The following is a 24,335-nucleotide window of genomic DNA, read 5'->3' on the forward strand; positions in this document are numbered from 1 at the left end:
AATAGTATTTCACATTGTTGATGTAAAAACAAGATCTAGAATAAAGTTAAAGAATTTTAAGGAAACCAAAACTATGACAAATCAATTATAAGTTGTACAAAGAACTAAACATGTACACACACACGCACGCATGCACACATACACACATACACACACACACACACATATGTGCTTTTATCACGCCCGGCGAAATACCCGCGTCTGATATTTCCGAGCTCGAAAAGTCTGTTACTTATGTGCGGAAACTTCTAGTGGATGAATCTTCTGTGGAATTGCATACTTGGCGAGGTACATCAACGGTTGTCGAACGTTCCCGAGAAACGTAAGATCGAAGATTGATCGAGTAAAAACTCTTTTATCATATCGATGTTTTCCTTGCCACGAGAAGAAAGTCTCAATGGCATGGTTTCATAAAGTAAATAATATCATTATCCCTCTTTATACTTATGGTAGTAACTTTTAAACTAGTATAAGTTTTTGTAACTTTTATTTTAACGTTCGCAAATTTTTATTTTATTAAATTTGTTTTAAATATTATACGTATGTGTGCAATTTAGCTTTAAACAGAATTTTTATATTTTACTTGTTTATATTAGAAATATTTTATAAGAGATATACGCGTTCCTATCGTATTGTAAACATAAATTTCTACAAGTTTTTTTAAGAAAATATATTAAAAAAGATTTCACGAGAGATACTACTTATTGCAAAAATAACAAAAATCTACTTGTATTAAATGCGAATTATCAGACTGTATTATTAAATTACCAAGAAAAGTAGAGAGACATAAGAATATTTAGCGAGATACAGTTCAGACAAAGTTCTCCGAATGACGACGCAATTCTACCTTCTTATTAATAACACGTAGACATTTCCGTGTCTCGAAGCACGAAAATTCATCTCGAGCTTAGATAAGAGAATTTGTGCGGTTCGAGAATCGGATGTCATTTCGCTGGATGAAATAGCAGCGGTCTACTTGTCTCTCTCTCGCTCTCCCTCTCTCTCTCTCTCTCTCTCTCATCTCAACACACTTGTCTCGCCGGTTACGTATATACGATACCATGTGTATCGCGATACATGCATGACATACACACACGATTATAGTGCAGCAAGAGCTGTATTTACGAAGCCAGGCGTACGAGAACCTCTCGTGTAACTAATCGCGTATCTCGCACTATTGATTGCTAAGAAACGTGCCCGAGAAACATCCCTCTGAAAACAATCTTCGCAATCTTTAGCATATGTTTATGTATTTCTCTATACAAAAGTCATATATTCTCTTTCTATTACACTCTTATAGCATATACGTATATAAATATATCATTTATCATCGCGTTATTTTTATCTTTCTGGATTATTTTATTTTTCTAGATTATCTTTATAAACATTTTACGAATTATGAATGATTTTCTGAAAATTGCAAAAAAGAGGAAATATCTAGCACCTTTTCTAAAATTAAAAATCCATTTTTTTTTTAGTAAAAATATTTTAGTTTTTAAGCAATAAATTCATTGAAAATGCAGGATTTCTTGCGTGTTAAGCATAAATATTTAAATAACGAAACACATTTATCAACGCGTTCACGTCCCGTGGAAATCTGCAAATAATATGATAAATAAAATTGTCGCCCTCTTTATCTTTTATTATTATACTCTTTTAACAAGTCAACTATACTACAAATAATTAAACCGTAATAGTACGTATATTCACGGATGCATTTTAACGTGGGTACATACATTTCAGTGACATAGATGGAATCATGCGCTACATTCTGTTACTAAGCAACAAGAAACAAATTCTCTTGAAGACTCTCGAGTTACGCGAGCGAAGAAGCGTCAAGTACGTAAACCATAAGGAGACAGTATGCGACGAAACTGAGAAAAGTAAACAGCGCGCAGGTGTGTTTAACCGTTAAATACGTAATTTAACTTTTCTCGAAAAACATTTTATCATAAATACGCATTACGTCATCCTTTCGAATCAAGATTATATGCTTTAAGAAACGATCGACGATAAGAAAATTCTATTAAAATTTAAATTGTATTATTGAAAATAAAAGGAAAATAAATGACAATTATTTTTAGCGTACATTAAGACATATACATATATACATAAAATTAGAGAGAGCAAAGTAGTAACAATTGCAATATGTTTATTTTTCTGAAAATAAATTTCTGAAAAGAAGAATAGCACACTTTTATTAGCAGAAAGTTAAAGTTTAATATATAATATATATATGTGTGTGTTTTTTAAATATATAATATACGTTAAAAGAAAACATGTTTTGAGCTGTCATTTTGAAAGAGAAGGTACGAAGCGGATTTGAATCTCAGAGTGATCGATTATACCGCCTATTCACGTTGTGAAAAATTGCGCCGTTATTCCCGGGTGTTAATAACTTTTCTAATGGAAAGTGATAAAGTACTATTTTAACGTGTTACATGCATTCGACGGAGACTGAGTATAGGAAAGCCCATTAACGGTTTTTGTAAACCTATGACTAACACGATGAGCCAGCAAGATGTGTTACATAATCATTCAACTATTAAATCATGTTACACGAAACATGCTCGTGACTAATAAACAAGCAATTAAATTTTCCAGTTAAAAATTAAAAAAAAAAAAAAAAAAAACCAATCAATTCCAAAATAAAACAAATTCTGTATGCAAAACATCGGATGTAAATTAATAACTTTTATTGTTTTTGATAATAAAATATTGTTATTGTTATTATATATCGACAATTCTGAAAAAGAAAATTTAATATTCAAATTTTACTTTACGTTATTCGAGTTAATAAAACAAAGATCATAAAAAAATCACGAATAATAAAACTCCTTTCGTCGTGAATTATATGTAGTATAACTGCAGTTTTAATTGCGAGAATTCTTTTCAGGAATATTTTGTGAAGCACTTGTCTCGCGTTATGTCGGATATCCAATACGTTGCGCAATGTAGCGTTGCAAAATTATTGCATTATACATTGTTACACTATAGTTTGTCACTGTGAATATATATCGGCTTTCTCTCACCGACTGTGGAAATCCACGTTAGAATGTTATGGAAATATCATATGGGAATATTATGTTCGCTAACTATTGTGTGTTGTTGCTGCATAATGTACAATTATTATTTGACAGATGTTAAAATTAACATAAACTCGCATTGGGTACCGTAAATATTGTATTTATCGAATGCAAACAAATGTATTATATTAAATATTAAGAGATAATGAATTATATTATATAATGTACACGCACACACATGTACGTATAAATTAATATTTTGATATGAGAGTTTTATAAAAGAAGTATCTTTTCTCTTTATCTATCATTTTTATTTTCTACCTCATTTTAGAGACAAAATCAGAAAGAAAGAATTAATTACATCCTAGTTAACTACTTGATGCAGTTTAACTCTTTAATTGCAAAGCACATTACGAATATATGCCATTGCATGTACAATATTGCTCATGCAGATTCTGTAGAAAACCTCACAAGTTATTGTTGCAATTGCATATCATTGTGGCGTAATGCTATTATCATACAACGAGATTAAAGTATTTCGATAAGATAAAACAAAATGTGGTCGAATTTACACACTGAATTTACCCATCAATTTTCTTCGATTATCAATCAGTAATACAGATAAATGTGAGATTACGCGTTCTCGTATAAAAACAACCAGCATTGTAATAAAATATCAATATATAGCAGTTATAGCTCTATGCAGTTTCCGATAAATTCAAGCAATAATCCTCGACAAATGCACAATCCTCAATGTTATTGTTCTCCAATTACATAAGTTATTTTAACTTTAGAATTTACTCCACATATAATATGTGATACAAAACATCGTGATCCACATGAATTTAATTATTTCTATCTTAATACAATTATTACTACAAATAGGTATTTCTAAATCTGTTTTTTATAAAAAAATGTAGTAATTTCAAATGTCACAACAATTAAAGGTGACGTGCTCATTTCTCTGTAGAATTATTTTATTTCTCTTTCTTTATTTGAGATTATAGTTTGATGAATAATTTATAACTACTACATAGACGCGAGAAATTAAACCTATTCATTTCTTATAGCAGCTTATTATTGCGTTTTTTTATATTTAAAACAAAACTTTCAGAGTTCGGAGAGGAAAAAGAAGTAATCTGCGGAAAATGTGCGATTGAACAGATTTAGTATTATAGCATAATTCTATTGTATATTGCATCGTCGTGTACTCGATCGAATATAAAGTTCCGAGGAATCGGCATTTCTGTAGCCCGGAGAACGTCTCTGTCCGCGGACATGACCCCGATGCAGGTCATATGACGTAATTAGGGATACAGAAACAATGCACGCCTTTACCAACGCCGCGCGTTCTATTAATGCCGCTTAATCTACGATCCCAATAATTGCTCTCGGACCGAATATTATATTGCCTTATAAACGTCGCTATCCACCCGACATGAATTCAACCGACCGTGCAATTTCATTTTAATATATCTCCTCATGTTTTAGTCATAAATATGACTGCTGTATGATTAATTTATCAGTTCATTTCAATTGATAGCGTAATGCAATTATTACTCGATTGTGAATCTTTTAAATTTCGATAGTATTTAATTGAATTGCTGATTTGAAAGAAATCAGTTAGCTAGTAAAAATTCCTGGAGGAATTAAAGAAATACCTTGCTTCGTAGTACTTATTTTTACATTCATAGAAAAAATTCAGTTTGTATATTTCTTTTTATTGTATTGCATTTGTAATGTATATATTTTATTTTATATTTTTTACATTGTCTACTGGTATTAATTTATATTCACTTATATATGGAAAATAGAGAATTTTATTCTCTTTTACAAATCAGTACAAATCAAGTTTTTATCATGTTTATTCGCACAAAGAATGCATGAGATTTAAAAATACGCGAAAAATACGCCATTCATTTTGCTTACGTTTTTCCTCACGCAGAGAAAAACATAATTGCTCGTTTATACGTGAACAATCATATATCGCGCTCAATAACTGGCGACAATAACAGAATCAATAGCACACATCGTGTTTCAATAAATTAATGCCACGCGTTTTATTTCTGCCACTCTCCGCGCGCTGTATGTTCAGGCTATATTAAAACAACGTGCTGTTGCAGGTATTTACAGTGAAATGCCAGTTTCCGAGTAATTCTTCCTAATTGCCAGAGCGGCGCAGCCGAGGGATTAAAATGCACGATGCGTGGCGAGATAGTTAATGCCACACAAACGAAATAAAAGTTTCCTCCGTTTTCTTAGATTTATTGTTTTGATAGAGTAATTCGTATAATGTAAAGCCATCATAATATATCCTCTAAATAATAAAATCGTATATCGCGTTAAAGAATAGATTTGTATTAAAACAAAAAAAATTTTTTAAAAAGACTAAAAAAATTAATATATTTAACCGTAAAATTTATACTGTGCGCGATATAAAAAATATATATTATGCGAAGTCAAAAACAATGAGCTAAGAGGGAACGTACCCTCGTCATCATGAATTAAAGTAAAAGGGCAAATGGTGCAGTGGGACGCGCGGTATTAAAGAGGCCGGGGTGTCGGAAGGGGAATGATTAATCGTCGAGCAATCTCTCCTACGCGTATGTAAAAAAAAAGAAAAAAAAAAGAAAAACCGCGTAGGTGAACAACTGATGATGTGACATGTTTATGAAATATATCACACAATCTTGATCTACGGTTTTTATTCCTTGACTAATATGACACTTATTATGTATAAATTTATATATTCAGAATGTCCAAAGAAAAATATATAATATTTTAATCCTTAAGAGTAATTTCAATAAAAATTTATATATATATATATATATAAGAAAAATATATACTTTTTTAATATTATAAAATTTTATAAAATTTTTTATACATTAATTTAAACTGAAATTATTCTAACAATATTATAATTAAAATAAATAAATAAAAAGTTGTGGATTTACAAATGTTTATTATATTTATAACTCATACAATATTTGTATGTAGGTTAAAAAATACTTGGATTTTCTAACTTATTAAATTATTGTATCTGAAATTTAAAGTTCTTGATGAAAGCTTTTTGAATTTTACTCATATATTTTGAATGAAAAACTAAAGCAATTTGTAAAAGAAAAACTTTTTTCAAACATCCCATATGGAAAAGTAAATGTGTTTACGCAGCATCTTTAAAAGATATTTTTATATATCACAATAAAGTATATTATTTGACTCGAATAATATTTACTTGCAGTATTTAAGTATCAAAATTTTTTATGTTTTAAAATTACGTTACTTATTACACATATTAAAAAAATAACAATATATGGCAGAAAATTGACAATAAATAATTTTAATAAAATAAAAAAGCTAATATATACGCACACAATTTTGTGTATAACTTTCTATCATAAAAATAGTTTGTTCAATTTTATTGTCAAATAGTTCATCATTATAATGCAAAAATAATGCATCTTCTTCAGATAAAACATACATAACAAAACATAAAAGAAAATACATATTGCATTTATAATATAGTTTCGCTTTATAATATTTTATAATATTGCTTCAATAAGCAACCTAAGTGCAATGTCACACGAAAAAATAATTTTTTTTTATTTGCTTCATGTCTAATTGCTATGCATTTAGATGCTTTGTAATACATAAAAAGGAAGATATAAATAGGGAAATATAAAAAAATATTAAGAGTGTCATTACACATTAAGCACATTAAATATTAATAGCTTCTCTCTCTTTCATGACATTAAATAAATTCTGGCAATAATTGAAATTTAGAAATGAAAAAAATTTATAATATTATAGATATTTTAATTTAAAATAAAGCAACACTTGAGTTTGCGAAAGAAAAAGTTACATGTCAATTGAATTGTCAATCTATGTATTAATTAACAAGTATATTTTAATTGTCTTTCTGTGTTCTATTCATTGAAGCATAAGAGATTAAAATATCGCTAAATATTTAATTATATCCAAGTGTAAAAAATTATAATGTTCTAATACGAGTCTTATTCCATATTATCATGTTACCCATTATAAACATGTCAGCGAAAAGATTACATGCCTTGACACATCAATATATCTAATCAACATTAACAAACATGAAAGCTCTGCATAGAGAGAAGATTACATTGCAAGACACCTCAATGTGCATAATCAACGTGAACGAGCGCAAAATGCTGCTCTGTTTATCCGTAAATACGCAAGGAGGGAATTTATTTATACATTGATGGAATGTTTAACATTATTCGAATGACGAATATTTTGTCTATAACTATAGATCCAAAAGATATTAATTATACATTTTTGAAAGTTTAATATATCCAATTAACATAAGAGTAAATACGACTATTGTGCGTTCCTAAATGATGTGAAAAAAAATTCTTACATTACACGTGATTATGTATAATCAACATGAGCGGAAAGTTTATGTCGCATAGAGAATTTCAACATCTTCAATAATATTTTCGAATATAATTAAATGCCACTTGCGTGCTCATGGATATGATGAAAAGAGATTACAACACCATGAGGCTCTATATATATATATATATGTATGTATAATCAACCTTGACAAGCATGAGAAAATCTGTCACTGTGCGCATCCACGAAAGATGGATCACATCGCGCATCATTTTAATGCTGATTCGATATGGTGCTCCGAATACACGATATCAGAATACGTACACCAAGGAAGAAAGAGAGGTTACGTCGCGAACGCTCGCGGGCACTCATGCTGCCCGGGTGATGGGAAGCGCGGCGCGGCGCGGTGCGCGCGCGCGCGAACGAGCGAGCGAGCAGTGGAAAATACACAAGATATGCGTGCGATATGTGCGTACTTACCGTGTGGCTACCATAGGACCTAGGAAGGGTAATATTGCTGCTGGAGGTAGGGGTAGACACGGTGGTGGCGAGCCGCTGTGCTGTGTCCGTGCGACGAAGACGATGCGTAGACATGAGGCGGCACGGGACGCACCTCGTAGACTATGTCGGTCGTCGTACACACAGGTACCGCGCCGCACGCACTACGTACACGCACCGTCATCCGGCGATGGTGATTTAAAGCGTAGATGCGAGGAAGGAACGGAGAAAAAAAAAACAAACTTGACGGGTGACCCGGACTCGCGGCGACCTCGCACCTCGCACGCATGCATGCACGGCACCCCGATCGGCGGGAGGGGTGGCTGATGGAGAGAGAGAGAGAGGATACACACACGCGCGCTCGTCGCTAAATATTCGTCACGAAACTCCGGGGAAGCGCACCAGGAAGGATATTCTGACAGCGGTGACGACGACGACGACGAACACGACCACGACGACCACGACCACGACGACGACGACGACGACGACGACGACGATGACGGCGGTAGCGGCGGCGGATTAATATGGCCGTCCTTCGGTTGACACAGAGGCTCGGGTCGCGCGTAAAAGCGAGCGGCTGTAACAGCGACGACGGTTGCTCGTTGCTGCTGGTGCAACGGTAAGATGGCACGACGACGCGACGACGACGCACAGCACTGGCAGTCCCGTCGTAACACGACGCGCACGCATTTGTTTCACCCGCGAGGAAATCACGCACCACTCGCGATCACGATGACTCTGCTCAGCGCGACGCGAAACGTATCGCTCTCTCGTTCTTCTCGCTCCTCTATCTATCTATCTATCTCTATCTCTCTCTCTCGCTCTCGCCGGATTTTTTCCACGCGCTTTTCCCGATGATGTTTCCGTCCGCTTGCTTCTGTCCACCGATACACCTTCTCGCACGCACGCTCGTACGGATCTTCGTCGCCGGTAAAGTGCCGATCACGCAATCTCTTGTTTTCGTAACGTAAACGTGTATCCGACTGTTTTTCGGAGCTCACTCGCGACACGTCGAGTTTTCGGGACACTCGTTTCGTATCTCTCTCTCTCTCTCTCTCTCTCTCTCTCTTTCTTTCTCTCTCCCTCCCTCTCTCTCTCTCTCTCTCCCCCTCTGTTTAGCTGATTGTTGGTTCGTCTCTGTTTCTTTCGCCTCTTCACCCTGTCGCCCCGTGACCGTCGTCTCGTCGTCGGTCACTGTCGGGCGCACAGACGACGAGAGATACTGTGCACGAGACGTACGAATCCACCGTACTCAATGGATGAACAGGCACCACCTTCACTCGCGTTATCACACTTTCGTCTGTTCGTCGCCCGCGACGATGCTCGATGCACGACACGGTCCACACGGCGCACGCGGACCCACGCACGCACGCACGTTTATCTTTACGCTGCGCGAGGACGTGACGCGACCTCGGTGCGAACGACAACGTCAACATCACCACCGTACGCTTTCGTGGCGGCCATCTTTTTCGGAGATACGGTGGCGAAACGCGGAACGTGAAACGCATGCGCGTACATGGGTGTATGTGCGCGAGGGCGCTGCGCGCAAGCGAGCAGGGCTGGCGTGTGTGCGTATGCGCGATAATGAAAGAATGACACGCAGGGACGTCGCAAACGTAGAGCGTGGAGATATGAAAATATATAATATATATGTATAAAGCTAACTCTTTTAAATCAAATCAAATATATAAATATATTCAATGTACAATACAATGTATAATATTTTCTCTTGATGTTATCTTTTTTTTTTTTTTTTTTTTTTTTTATAAAAATATTAAAATTCGAGGGAGTCAAGTTTTTACTACTTTTATTTTTTTTTTTTTTTTAAACTCTCCACGAAATTTTAAATTTTACACACATACACACACACACACACATCTGTTTACACAATTTCAAATTTATATAAATTGCGAAAGAAAAACCTTGTATACAGCAGATGATCATTCTTGAATTCTTGATGCATCCCTGGTGATACGATACACACGCGCGTGTCACGTACGCGGCCGTCGTGTGAGCACGCGATACCGGCTGGGATTTGCGAAGAGGGGACGAAATACGAAATGTGTGTACGCACAAGTGCACACGCACACACATACCTGGCAGCGGCCATGTCAGTTAATATCAGTCTAGTTGACCGAGCAGTCCTGGCAAAGGGAACGTGGGACTGATTATCGTTCCGCGTGTTTAACGCAGAATTGTGGCGCTGCGTTTGTTCTATCTTATGACTAATTATATTACTGATAATAAAGGATTTTTAATTTGTTGAAAATAATTGAATTATTTATTGCGTAAAAATTGAGTTAATTGATAAATTAAAAAGATTAGATGTATACATAATTTGGTTGATAATGTAAGAAATATTAAGTTTGAGCTTTATTCCTTCAAAATTGTTACTCGATAAATATAAAAATATATAGGACCTTTTTTTGGCAAAAATATTTCTCTCGAGAAAAACATATTTGCGTGCATTAAAAATTGATAAGATCTTTATTTGTTATCAATGATCGGCTGATATGGATGATAAACACAAATTTCTAGAAATATTTCCCTATTAATTATCTTTCTATTAAAGAAATCATCGAGATATTTATGCATAATATTGAACTTATTAATATAATCTATCTTCTTTTGTTATCTTTTGTTATTTTTTATTAGTGTATCTAGCCTTTTTATCTAAAGAACTTAAATCTTCTAAATTTCACAAATATAATTAATTCTTTGCATGAAATTAAAACTTCCGCTGTATAAAAATAAGAAATTAATCGATATATGTAACTATACTAATACAACATATATATATATATATATATATATATATATATATATATATAATTTAATTTATAATATATGATAATAACATATATTTGTAATTTTTTTAATAACAACTTAAATATCTCTCTTTCTTCCTTCTTTTTTTTTCTGGAAGAGTTGAATGGAATGAACAGTGAAAATTAAAAAAAAATAGAATTAACCTTTATTTTTATTTTTACTTAATGCTTTACAAGAGAAGTCCCAAAAAATATTTTAATATTTTACTCTGGTGTTTTGTAACAAATGTAAACACGCCTTTAATATATAAAATATCAAATATATGTCAAATACAAAATTTCTTTAAGGAATAAACTTCCTCATATGTTATATGTAAGTATCGTACAATATAAATCTGCTACAAAATATTCTTTTTTTCTCACATATAAAGTTTAAATATATTTTATATATATATTTTGTTTGCAAAATATTTATTTTTCTCTTATTCGATAGAATAAACTTGTTTGTTTATTAGAAATAAATGTTTTGTTGACTAACCGTTTAATATACTGTTAGAGCAGAGCTTGGAACAACTTTATATAATTTTACTAATATTAGATTTTAATATTGTAGATGCTTATATACGGTATCAAAAAAAATTGAGCTTTATTAAAATTGTACAGTATCAGTTGTAATCATTGCTTTATATTTTATAGGCATCTTGAAAAAGATGGAATGTTTATCACGTTATTCTATCGATGAGATTTATGCTTTCAAAAAATAGAATATTATTTGTACATGTGCAGCTCCTGGTCGATCTAGCCAGCGATCTCCAGTCGTAGAGCTAATATTTCAAAATTTCCTGCACCGCTGCGACAATATTACGAGCATTAATGCCGTAATTTTCGAGCAGCACTGTTGGCGGGCCGGAACGCGGTACGTTCGGTACTGCCAGTTTTTTCACTATTACATTTCTTTCCAAAGCGACGGCAGATTGGACCGCTTCTCCTAAACCTCCCTGTGAATAATGATCCTCGACGGTGACAATCCTGCCGCCAATTTCCTTTGCGTTCTTTATTATTGTTTGCGCATCGATGGGTTTGATTGTAAATGGATCGATCACGCGGACATTGACTCCGGCTTTAGCCAACTCATCGGCAGCTTTGATTGCCTCGTGCAGTGTCACACCAGCGCCGATCACGAGTACCTGATCGTTCGTGGAAGACTTGATTACTTTAGCCTTACCAATGTTCAAAGGTTCGTCATTCTTGTATAAAACGGCCGTAGCCGGGCGAGAAGTACGAATGAAACAGATGCCTTTGGTATTGGCTGCCAGTTCCACGGCACGTTCCGTCGATACAGCGTCGGACGGATAAAAAATAGTTGAACCCGGGATCGCGCGGAACATTGCGATATCCTCCAAGCCCATCTGCGAAGGCCCATCCTCGCCGATAGATACGCCACAATGCGACCCGACAAAGTTTACGTTCGTCTGAGATATCGCACCCATACGGATCTGCAATATAAATTGTCATATTACATACATTTATCTATCTGATTGCGTATTACTTTTTTACATGATAGTTTGTGTTTTACCTGATCGAAAGCACGAGTGAAGAATGTCGCAAAAGCAGATACAAAGGCGACGGTACGGTCTCTGCAAGCGGCACCGATTGCTACTCCTACGACATTCTGTTCGGCAATGAAGCCTTCGATAAATCGAGTAGGGTCAACACTCTTTAGCTTTTCAGCATAAGTGGAATTTTTTGTATCACCGTCTAGAGCTATAACACGAGGATTGGCCTTCGCCAACTGGAATAAAACGATTAAAAGATACATCTTCATTATATATTTTGTTGATTATTATTGTTGATCGTACCAAAAATCTACGAACCTTCGCAAGAGCCGTGCCATAAGCCAATCTAGTAGCTACTTGTTCACCTAATTTATAATTTGGAGGAGAAGCTAATGTAATATTGTTGATATTCACAAGAGGAGCATCATCTACAAGCGGCTTTTGTGGATGCAGTCCAAGAGGGCCAGAATTTTTCAAAAGTCCATTCAGGTGCTGTATAATTATAAATACAAATATATAATTACAAATATATAATTAAATATTAAATATATAAATGTAATTACAAATATATATAATTATAATTACAAAAATATTAAAATCTAAAAAAATATTATAGTAAATTCTTATAATTAGATAATTAACATATTAATATCAGTATAATATATACCTGAATAACTTCATTCGCTTTATTACCCAGAGGTTTGCCGTGCCAGTTTTCTAAATCTTCAATTTCAGGGAAGTTTTTGCCCTTAAATGTCTTAGCTAAGATGGCAGTGGGGCGTCCTTTTGTAATATTTGCTTCGTGGAAAGCCTAGAAATATATCATTTTTTAATAACTATTTCATTCTTATTTTTTATTTTTTAATAACTATTTAGTTCGTATAACTGTCAAATTTACCTTAGCCAATTCTTCCACATCGTGACCATCCACAACTAAAGCATTGAAACCAAAGGCTTCTAATCTTTTGCGATAAACTTCCATATTATGTTGCAAGGAGGTTGGTTCGCTCTGTCCAAGACGATTTATGTCGAAAATAGCACAAAGATTGTCCAATTTATAATACGATGAAAAATGAAGAGCTTCCCAGATGGAACCTTCTGCCGCTTCTCCGTCACCAATCAAACAGTATACACTGAAAAGTAAATAATATATATGTCTTAATTAAATATAGACATTAATTTAGTAAATAAGTTATATATAGCGATATTTTAATTGTTCGAGTCTTTAGTATTTAAATATATCTTTCTCTATTATATATATATATATATATATATATATATATATATATAAGTATATATGTATATAACAACTATATAACATATTATTTATGGATACTACAAATTACTGGACATTAATAGTTATACCGATAACTGGCTTTATCATAAATCTTCCCGACGTAGGCCATGCCTGCAGCAACTGAAAGGCCTTGTCCTAGTGAACCGGTTCCTACATCTACAAAATTAAGCCGTGGGGTAGGATGTCCTTCTAGATCACTATCAAATTTTCTCAAATTCAATAATTCGTTGGAAGGGAACAAGCCTGCTTCCGCCCATGCTACAATATGCAATAAAATATTAACATAAAATATAATATAGAACATGTTATTATTAAATACTATCAATAAATATTTAATAAGACACATTATATAATATAGGATTAAATAACTAAAATTATTAAATTTTTAAAAATTATATTTATATTAAAATATTTAATTAATAATTAAATATGTAAAAAACCTAATCACATTAATAAATATAATAATTGATTGAGATAATAAATTTACCTGCATAAAGAATTGGAGCGGCATGGCCTTTACTGAGGACAAATCTATCACTACTCGGATCACGTGGTGCTGATACTTTGTAACGCATTGTATGGAAGAAGAGAACAGACATAATTTCCGCCATTGACGAACATGATGTCGGATGCCTGGAATAAAAAATATAATAGAAATAAATTTTATATATACATGAAACATTTTAAGTAATATTGTTTTGTCTTTAGAAAATTATTTTGTGCGCGTATTGACGATAATTTTGTTGATATGATTGAATAATATCTGTTTTCTAAAATTATTTGCTATCGTAAGGTTAAAATATCAAAGGGTATCGTCAAAATATTATATCTTCAACCTTTGGTGAAAGTCATGGAGATATTATAATATCATAATAATGATAAATATTTCCCTTACATTATATAATGTATTATAAAATTTATTTTCTATCCTTATATCTGCTATACTTTTGTTTAAACGTGATAACAGTATCTACATAATTTTTTTAAATGTATTTTTATTCTCGACTGCTATCACCTAAAGTTTAAATTTTTCTTGGAAATTATAATAAGAAAATAAGTAGAGAGTTGATAACAAATAGCGAGTTGATAACTAATAAAGAATTTCATAACGATTTAGTATACATATGTAAATAAAATAGAATGTTTCACAATATATATATCTCGTTCATTGAATTTTAATGATTTGCTACGTTGTAGAAAAATCAATTTTAGATTGATTAGAGAAGGTACTTTTAATTGCTAATGAAATTGATAATGAAATTACATGGTAATATTTCATCTCGTAATTTTTTAATGCAGCTAAATAACTTAATGTTATTATCGAATATTAAAAATAATTTAGGCGAGAAAAGGGAGGGAGAGATTTGATGTTTAAAGAAATGACGTGTGTTATTTAATTATAATGATAATTTCGGCATACCCGCTTTTTGACGCTTCTGTTGCTCGTATACACTCGATACGTAGAATATTAGCGAGATCTTGGAGTTTTTCCATGTTTGTGTTTCGCACCATCGTGAACTAAATTATTTAAATATTATCTAGGTCTTGAAACCTTGTCGCTGACAACGAACGTTCGATCGCAACTGCCAACGAGAAGAGTTTCGGCAAACGAATCGACTGTGCGGATATCTCCCTACCTCTTCGACGCAATGACGATGCGTGTATAAAGGGTGTTCCGAAATTTAACGTAGAAATACGAGGAGTAAGCGTCTATTTATATTAAACTTCTTTTATGTCAAAAGAAAATTTATGAATATTCCAAAATATACTCACGAGTAAATTTTTTTTATTAAAATAGATATTTCTATTCTAAAAATCAATTTTCATCTAACAATAAGTTTATATTTTAATAGTATAATTAATTATATTTGTATTCATTCTTCTATTCTAATTTTTATTTCTATTAATTTGATTCTCGAGATTCAAAATTATCAATTAATAACGTACAATTTTTATTTTTTTTCAAGTTAACTACGTTTTGGATATTCGTTCAGCGAGATATGTAAATGCAACTTTACATCATAATGAAATGCTGTTTACCTTACACAATACGTTTCTGATTTGCATTTCTAGCAATTCAGACGTGTTTAATATCTTATAATGTATATATATGGATCTTATGTAAGCGTAACTTTTTTTATCATTTGCTTTTTTCAGAAACAAAGAAAATAAATAATTTCTTGAAATTTGTATAAGTCCTAAACATTTTTTTACTTTTCCATAACATTTATAGAAATATAATTATATTTCTTGCAAATTTTTTGAATGTAATTAAGATTTTTTCTACTTTGAGATAAAAAAGAATTGCCTCACCCCTTATAATTATTAAATTTTAATGAAATATCTAATAAAGCTTGTGCAATTTTTTCATCATAATAGTTATTGTTCATTGTTCAAATTATGCACGATAAAAATTATTTGCTAATAAACCTGAACGCACACATTGTTATTATCATATTTCCGTCGTGATGCGTGACCTCGACGTAATACAAGTGTATAATTCCTTTATTTCTGCGTGTCTAGTTTTTACAGTCGCCTCCATAAATTGAAAGATATCGTAAAATGACAATTAAAGGAAAAAGATTGAATAATTAAAAGTTTTCTTGAGATATATATATATATATATATATATATATATATATATATATATATATATATTATATATATATATATATATATATGTCATATTTTCAGTTATTATAAATAATTGAATAATTTAAATATTTTACTAAGTTTATAATTAAAAATGTTTATCAAGTTCAGCACTATGTAATAATTATATATGGCGAAATTGTAAAAACGTGAATCTGTGCATGTTAATAGTCTGAGAATGTTGAAAGAAACACTAATGAGCTAGCATTTTCTTAAATTAGATCGCTTCTCGCATTCCAGTAGCGACGCGATAAAAAAAAACTGGAGTGTTACGTGAGCGAATTTTAATTTTCTTTTAGTTTGCTGTACAATATAATCTAGTACAAGTAAGGAGAAAGAGAAATGATGTGTGTGTGTAGATTATATATATAACGCGTACAAATTATTTTCTAGTTAAATAATATATAATATAAAAAAAAAAAATAATAACGGGCATACTTGTATTTTTTCATCACTAAGATAAATGTCCCTATTTTGTGACCATGACCCTATTTGTGACCACTCGCGATTTTATTAAATTAATCAAAAGTTTTAAGTAATTCATCCTTGAAAAGAATATTTATTGTGTTGGATTATTTGCCAAACACAATAAATATTATTTTCAAGGATGAATTACTTAAAACTTTTGATTAATTTAATAAAATCCGCGAGTGGTCACAAATAGGGTCATGGTCACAATAGGGACATTTACCTTAATTGTAAGTAAAAATTGAAATTGATAAATTATAATAAATGCAATAAATTAAATTATGTACATACAGAGAATACATAGTTTATAATAATTATCGCGTTCGTTTTCATTATAAATAAATATAGAGATTATTTATGCATGATAACAAAATAGACATCTAAACTCAATAAATTAAAATTGTTGGTATTAATATTTGTTTCAAAATTATTTTCTCAAAAATGTTGTTATCCAATTTTCATTTATATCTTATATGTACTTGAAAAACTTAGAGACTCTATTTTTAGATTAACTTTTAATATAAATAATAATGCAGACAAAAGAGTTAAATGTAAAGTTAATGATAGAAATCGAATGATCAAGTTGAATGCTGAATTGGCATTTTGCATAGTGTATTTTGATTCGATAATATTAATTATGAATAACTATGCATAACTCGCGTGATATTCTTATCAAGAATTGCGAAAATCGGGTCAAAAATATGTCTCAAAAAATACATATATGTTCTTGATTGAATGTTCTTTAATTATTTATTAAATGCATAATCGTACATACGTGTTTCTTTTAGTTCTTTTATATACCTGCTTTTTTTCTCTTGCACTTTTTTTCCCTTCTCTGCTTTTTTTGAAAGCCTGCGAGATTACTTATTTCTTTCCAAATATAGAAAGTGTAATTATATAGTGCAGATAAAAAAGCAACAGATATAATTTTTATGAATTACAACGCACGCGATTACCTCGATCAATAGTATCCTGTTCACGCATAAATTTCCAATCTGGCAATTACATCATTATTGTATAATAAGACACGTTCTCGCTTATCATCATCCGACCGATAAGATAGTGTTGCTAACGAAATTGTTACAACCGCATTGTCGCCGGTTATAACACCGGAAAAAAACTTACCCGGATTTACTGGCTTGCGTAGCCTCGATCGAATGAATTCTCAGCTTGTTCGCGATGTCTCGCAACTCTTGGATGGTTTTCAATTCCGGCTTGTGATAATTCGCCATTTTTTAAGCGCGTGCGTGCGTGCGTGCCTATGACACAATTTCGTGATTTTTTTCGAGGATCTCCGCAAAAATGCAGCGAGCACGTGAACGTGCAACAAGTAGATTCGCGCGACCGAGCGTGGCTGATTGCAGTCGTGATGATCATAGATATAATAATTAGTAGATTTGCGGCAATCATTTCACTGCAGATACATTAAAAGCTGTTATACATGAAGCATCTAAATGCACAAAGCATAATTTAAGTACTTTGACAATGAAAAATAAGTAATGTATATTCTACTAAATAATTAATATATTATTATTGATTCTTTAAATCAGTTTAAGATATTTATATTGTACTTTTATATTTAAGTAGCTTCATGTATAACGGCTTTTAATGTCCACAAGTATGGTCCTCCATGTAGAGAGCAGCCTTTTCAATATTTCTCGAAGTCTTGTTCAGTAATGTCATCTACATTCATTTCAGAGGCTAAAAGCCAAGTACATTTTCTGTTGCCGATAAAATTGATGCTTGTGTGTATTATATTTATAATTATGACTCGAAACATCTAAAAAATAAAAAATAATCATTATTTTTGTGAAATTTTTATTAAATAAATTGCGTGTGTAATACGCACATTTAAAATTTATTATAATAATTTATTAATTTCCTTATATTAGCTGTTTTTAATAGAACGATTGCGTATTAACATTTTATACTATGAAAAATTGTTAATTACAATTCCATTATCAATGATATTTACTTTATTACTGCTCTAAAATATTTAACAATTCATAATATAAAATTTACATGCAGAGTATTTTTATATTTTAATTTATATAATAAAATTATTTAATAAATAAACTTTCTCTATCATTACATATAAACTTTAACGTTCAGTCAAAGAATAAAATTTATATATTATTTTGTGCAAGACATTTATGTTAATATAAATTAATAGAGACAAACATACTATTCATAAATATATAAAAGTTTACATAGTTTGCATTGCTAAATAAAAATAGTTTATATAAATATCACATAATAAACGTCAAAAATATTATTAAAAAATTTACAAATCTGATGTGAATATCCTCTAAACGGGTTCGAATCTCTACTAAACGAGTTCGAATCATTGCTAAGAAGGTTCGAGTCTTCACTAAATGTAAGTACAATTTTTCCACTATAATTAGAATGTTTTATTTCACATGAAATGCACATGTCGTGATAATACCTTTTATATTTTTACTATTTTGACATTTTAATTTACATGTCATTAATTACATATAAAATTTGAGCGGCACAATAAATTAAAAAGGACGAAATTGTCTAGTGGTATGCTAATCATAAATATTGATTATACAATTATCGCGTTGTACAATTATTTCCTTTTATTATCTAGGAGTTGTATCCTATAAAATATTTGAATAGTCTATGTAATAATATTTACTTTTTACATAACGCAGATGAATATGGAATAGCAACGTGCGTTAATAGTAGTGGACACAATTCCAGAATTCCAGGCTAAGTCACATTTAAAAAAGGTGTTTAAAGAACGTACTTATGCACTTGAAGCTGATATTATTAAACTATTTTATTTTAATAAAGAGATTGCGTAACTTATAAATCAAATTCACAAATTATACTATATACACACATTTATTTGTATATGAAAATAACTTCTGTACCATGATAACATCGACAATTAATATTTAGTAATAAGCATTTTTTATCTGATACAATATCATATTTTTGCTGTTCTTTTTTTATTTCAACATTAATTATCTTGATATTAATTACATTTCATTTTATTAAAATTTACATAAAATTAATTAAGGATTTTGTTATTTACTTGCATTCCTGAAACGTAATTCATTAAACACTTTTAAATCAGAGTCCATAAATAAAGATCACAATTCATGATTTATTTGAAATTGTCAATACACATTGTTGCTAAGAAAAAATATTTAAGATATTTAGATTAAGATTGTCAAATGCAAATTTTAGTATATCTCTTTGATTATAAAATATAATAAGATAATATTTATTTTCTTATTTTTTACGCACAATATAACACAATATAAATTTTTTTTATAATTAAATTTACATTGTTTTTTTAATATGGTCAATTAATTTAATCATATACTCTAATATCTTAATAAAAAACGCAGTAGAATTATAATTCAAGTATAGCATAAAAAAATTTAAAAACATACATTTTTCGCTTACGATAAAATATTTTTTACTTGAAATTGAAGCTTAGGATTTAATTGCGTAAAATTCGCTCCTGTAGTCGGCCCTGTAATATTATGGTTGTCCACTTTTACCGGTGCTTTTACGTTCAATAAAGACGCGCGTGCGCTCTGCACTAATCTCGTATACCCTGCGATACTAGAGTCTCACAGGGCTAGTGCTCAATGGTAAGAGTGAATTTTCTTATCGTAGTAATATTTTTCTCGATTCTGCTTGTACATGATATGTGACGCGTGAAAAATGGACGAATTTACTTGAAAATCTTTGGTTCATTTTGTGTTATTAGTATTCGGTTTAAAGACGTAAAGTGAAGACAGTTCGAGGAGGAAAAACAGAAAGATAGAAAGAAAAAGTGGATAAATATTTAACATTGCTATTATTTATGAGAAGGTTTTATATAAATTCTTTTAATTTTATTTATTATACTTTGGTTTAAATATTTTATGTAATATAATATAATGTCTTTTTTATTTAATATTTATGTATTTTATGTATATACATATATATATATATATATATATCTTTATATTGTTTCATGATATATTATATATATTGTATATATAGAGTGTTGTATACAGAGTGAGAGAGGATATTAAAAATTATATATATATTTTATATTAGAATATGTATTTCTATTATTTCTTACACATTGTGCATAAAATATCTCAATACTTTTTCAATTATAATTATTAATTATAATTTACAGATGAGAGCACTGGACACAATCATGAATTCAACCTGTGCTTACTGTACCTTCGAACCACCCCCTGACATCCTTCATATACCTCCGCCACCATTTCCGGCTATTCTTCAGCAAGGTTCCGATTTTTATCCAAGCTCTGACATCCTGCCATTTCCACCGCATTTAAATGACAGTCCCTGCAAGCATTTCTGCGATCGGCGCTCTGAAGGGGTCCAATATATAGAAATGCCTCAACAAGGTTGGTGAAAACACAAAAATATTTATATAAAAAAGTAAGATTTACACAATTTAATACAATTAATTTTTATGCATTGTTTTATAAAAAAAAAGCTAATACAAATGATCGAACATGGAAATAAGAAATGTAGAATTTGAGTGAAAATACTTTGTATAATTTTATCAGGAACTGTATTTGACGACACGTGGCTCCTGATTCTAATTTCGTCCTGCGTCGGTGTCATTTTTATCGGCATAGTACTTGCGACGTTGCTCTTAAAGTGCAAATTGTAAGTATCTCTGTTTATCTTATTATTGGAAGCTATAATTTACGTTTATACAAAAAAAAAAAAAAAAAAAATAACAAAAAATGCGAATCGTTACAGCAATAGAAATGGCAAAAGCGGAGTGATCTCTATGCCGAATGCAACTTCTGGGATGCAAGCGAAAAACGGAAGACTCCAGAATGAGGCAGTGCTTTATCCGTGTACGACAGACACCATGCAAGACAGTCGAGTTATGTGGGCCACCCTCACTCCACGTGGGACCACAAGACACTATCTGGAGGAGCACACATACGAGACCATTGGAAGTGGGCAGTTCCACAAACGTGCCAGTGCGACCACACCAACTGAACATGTAAAACTCAAGGCAATCTAACAATACGTTTGTATTATATCACAATTATTTGTATACAAGGTATCCCAAATATAGCGCGAGCAACTCTTCATTTGTGAGTTATTTATGTTACTACGAATCTTCTTTCTTGTATCAATTTGATTTATTTTAGTAAAGATATCATATAATTTTTTGCAGGTTTTAATTCTTAACATTACATATTCTTGTTACAAATAAATTACACAAGTCTATAAAATCTGTCAGAAAAATTGAAACTTAAATTAAAAATCAAAATTATATCAAATGGAGCTGTATGGAATTAAATAAAAAATAAAATATTTGTTTACACTTTTTGAGGCTTCCAATGACTTTTAATAATCAATCATAATTTGAAAATGATTATCAATGCATGTTTTGGAAAATAAACAAAGGCGTTCTATCAATCTGTGAAACTTCTTATAAATTATAAGAATTTTAACTTGTTTTAATTTTAATTTGCTCTGTTTTTATAGATAAGTAAAAACAGAGAGGTTTAATTTAAGATAGAAATTGTTCTATTTTTTAATGTCTTTTTATCTAGCTTGTTTAGGATCTTTAGATCTTATTTAGAAAATATGTAGTAAGCCTTTATTAAAACAGAGAAATTATTTATCATACATATATATTATTATTTTTATTACTTATTATTAATTTTATGAAAAATCAATTTTATGTTTATGTTTTTTAGTAATGTATAGCGGAGTTTTGACAAAAAAAACTTTTTTTCTCTTGAAATTTTAATTTTCGGTAAATTTTGCTTGTTGGGCATTTAATTTAAGCAATAGGCAATATGTATAATGCTACGAATTCATTTCAGCAAATTATTTTATATGTAAAAACATACATGTGTGAATATAAATTAATAATCTTCTAGACGTATGCCGATCCACCAGCTATTAGTCCAGTGCAAAATCGACCAAAGGATGATAAAGCTTTTGATAACACTGCGTTTGTGGATTATGAGGAACCTTTGTCTATCAAGACTGAGTATTATCAGCTCAACGATGTTTTAGAGCCAAATGAATCTGGTAAGAAAGTACTGTAATGATATATTTTAAGAAAGTACATACACTTATAATATCAATTTTTATAAAATATATTTTTTCGACAAAACAATTATAAATATTTTTCCTTTCATATATAATACCTTATTCGACTGTAATTTAATGTATTGTTAATTATTTTAATTCCACATAATTTAAAAATATGTCGAAAAAAACGCACGTAGATATACATAATATAAATATTGATATTCTTGAAATAAACAATGTATTATTGTGCTCGATTGCATAATTTTAGGCATACTTACGATTCAGAGAGGAACCCTCCGTCCACGCGTGAGTTCCCCGACGAGAATCGAACATCCGAATTTACCACCGTTGAATCTTCATCCCCATAAACGTGCATCTCGAAAAGGTTCCGCCACGCAACATACTTCGGATACGCTGCTCAGAAGCAGCATCACATCATCCACTTACATACCTACTATTTAAGTATTTCCTCTTTTTGTTATATTTCAATCGCCGATAAGCAAAGTTACATTGTGCACCTTTTACATCTGTTACATCATCGTATCTAGTCATCGTATCTAGTAAGCACGTACTGACTTATACAAGTCGCATAAAGAACGCGTAGTCGTGAAAAATTCTTTTTTATCAATTAATATAAGATTGTGATTGTGATTGTGTAGATGTAGGTGTAGACTAAATAATAGAATAAATAATGTATGTTCGCAGAAAATATTAAAATATGTCATAGTAGTTTTTAGTATCTAAAAACATATATAAATAATGATAATTTTTTCAGTTATATATCGTAGGTTTTTTGTGCATTTTTTAAATTTATTGTTAAATTATTGTGTAAGATAATATTGTTAAATAATTTTGGGAATATTTGTTTTTCTTGGTATTGTAATTTATTTTAAATTTGAAAGTTAGCTTTAAGAATAGAATAATAATGCATAAATGTTATTAATGTTTTATGTTTATAAGAGTCATCAAATAATAGATCTATGATTTTATCGGCACTGATATTATATACAATGAGATGGCTGCCCAATAGTGATTATCAATATAAGACTGCGAGCTAATTTTGATTATATATAATTGGTACCAATTAATCATACATCCAATTTTCCAAACTGCTCTGCAACATTAATCGAAATACTGTAGTTAAAATTAAGCAATATATGATTAAAGAAATGAAGATGTATCTTTTCCAAGGTTTTCTTAGGCTGGCATAATATGTATACATTGAAGCAGAATCAAAACAAAGATCAGAAAATAAGTCACTAAACCAATCCTATCATTACCTTGCAAATCCTATTAAATCATAAGCAGCAAATATAATTTTATATTTTTCATTAAGAATTCTTTATTTTTTGTAATATATTTATTAGTGCACCACTATACAATAGTATTCGAGCAGACATATTGTACACAGAGAACTAGTGAGTTCTACTAAACATATTTTTTGTAAAACTTTCTTCACAACAGTAGTAAACCGAGAATAAATCATCTTAATTTGTACTTGGTACTTTAATGCATTGTCATTCTTATTATATATCACTTAAATGGAAAATCCAAGAAATAGAATAATTAGTTTTTTAATGCTAATAAGTTTGGTTTTAGAAATACTTTATTTCACGTTGCAACTGTATTT

The 24,335-nt window shown here is 30.9% G+C and overlaps 3 protein-coding genes across 8 annotated transcripts in view; 1 reads left to right on the forward strand and 2 right to left on the reverse strand.

Moving 5' to 3' along the window:
* LOC140669792 (uncharacterized) overlaps positions 1 to 9,608 on the reverse strand; it is a 72,731-nt gene extending 63,123 nt beyond the window's left edge. The window contains exon 1 of the mRNA XM_072899907.1: positions 7,875 to 9,608. Within this exon, the coding sequence (XP_072756008.1) occupies positions 7,875 to 7,988 (114 nt within the window). The 5' untranslated portion in view covers positions 7,989 to 9,608. The remainder of the gene's footprint in view (positions 1 to 7,874) is intronic.
* Positions 9,609 to 10,854: 1,246 nt separating this feature from the next.
* Positions 10,855 to 18,001, reverse strand: LOC140669496 (transketolase). Of its 2 annotated transcripts, none has more exons than XM_072899388.1 (8): positions 17,759 to 18,001; positions 14,001 to 14,146; positions 13,582 to 13,771; positions 13,115 to 13,349; positions 12,884 to 13,027; positions 12,535 to 12,708; positions 12,237 to 12,452; positions 10,855 to 12,156 (listed from the first exon to the last, which is right to left on the reverse strand). In XM_072899388.1, the coding sequence occupies exons 1-8, from the start codon at positions 17,863 to 17,865 to the stop codon at positions 11,485 to 11,487; spliced, it is 1,884 nt and encodes a 627-aa protein (XP_072755489.1). In that variant the 5' UTR covers positions 17,866 to 18,001; the 3' UTR covers positions 10,855 to 11,484. The 2 variants fall into 2 exon arrangements, with proteins under 2 accessions (XP_072755489.1, XP_072755490.1); XM_072899389.1 differs by lacking the exon at positions 17,759 to 18,001 and adding an exon at positions 14,934 to 15,113.
* Positions 18,002 to 18,935: 934 nt separating this feature from the next.
* LOC140669625 (uncharacterized) lies at positions 18,936 to 24,213 on the forward strand. Of its 5 annotated transcripts, none has more exons than XM_072899629.1 (6): positions 18,936 to 19,010; positions 20,805 to 21,039; positions 21,205 to 21,307; positions 21,404 to 21,668; positions 22,549 to 22,702; positions 22,974 to 24,213. In XM_072899629.1, exons 2-6 carry the CDS (start codon positions 20,805 to 20,807, stop codon positions 23,165 to 23,167), a joined length of 951 nt encoding a protein of 316 aa, XP_072755730.1. In that variant the 5' UTR covers positions 18,936 to 19,010; the 3' UTR covers positions 23,168 to 24,213. The 5 variants fall into 5 exon arrangements, with proteins under 5 accessions (XP_072755730.1, XP_072755727.1, XP_072755731.1 ...); XM_072899626.1 differs by lacking the exon at positions 18,936 to 19,010 and adding an exon at positions 20,180 to 20,265; XM_072899630.1 differs by lacking the exon at positions 18,936 to 19,010 and adding an exon at positions 20,180 to 20,265 and having other exon boundaries at positions 21,404 to 21,656.
* The last annotated feature ends 122 nt before the right edge of the window (positions 24,214 to 24,335 follow it).

The sequence above is a fragment of the Anoplolepis gracilipes genome, chromosome 9 (assembly GCF_047496725.1).
Source record: "Anoplolepis gracilipes chromosome 9, ASM4749672v1, whole genome shotgun sequence".
Lineage (NCBI taxonomy): Eukaryota > Metazoa > Arthropoda > Insecta > Hymenoptera > Formicidae > Anoplolepis > Anoplolepis gracilipes.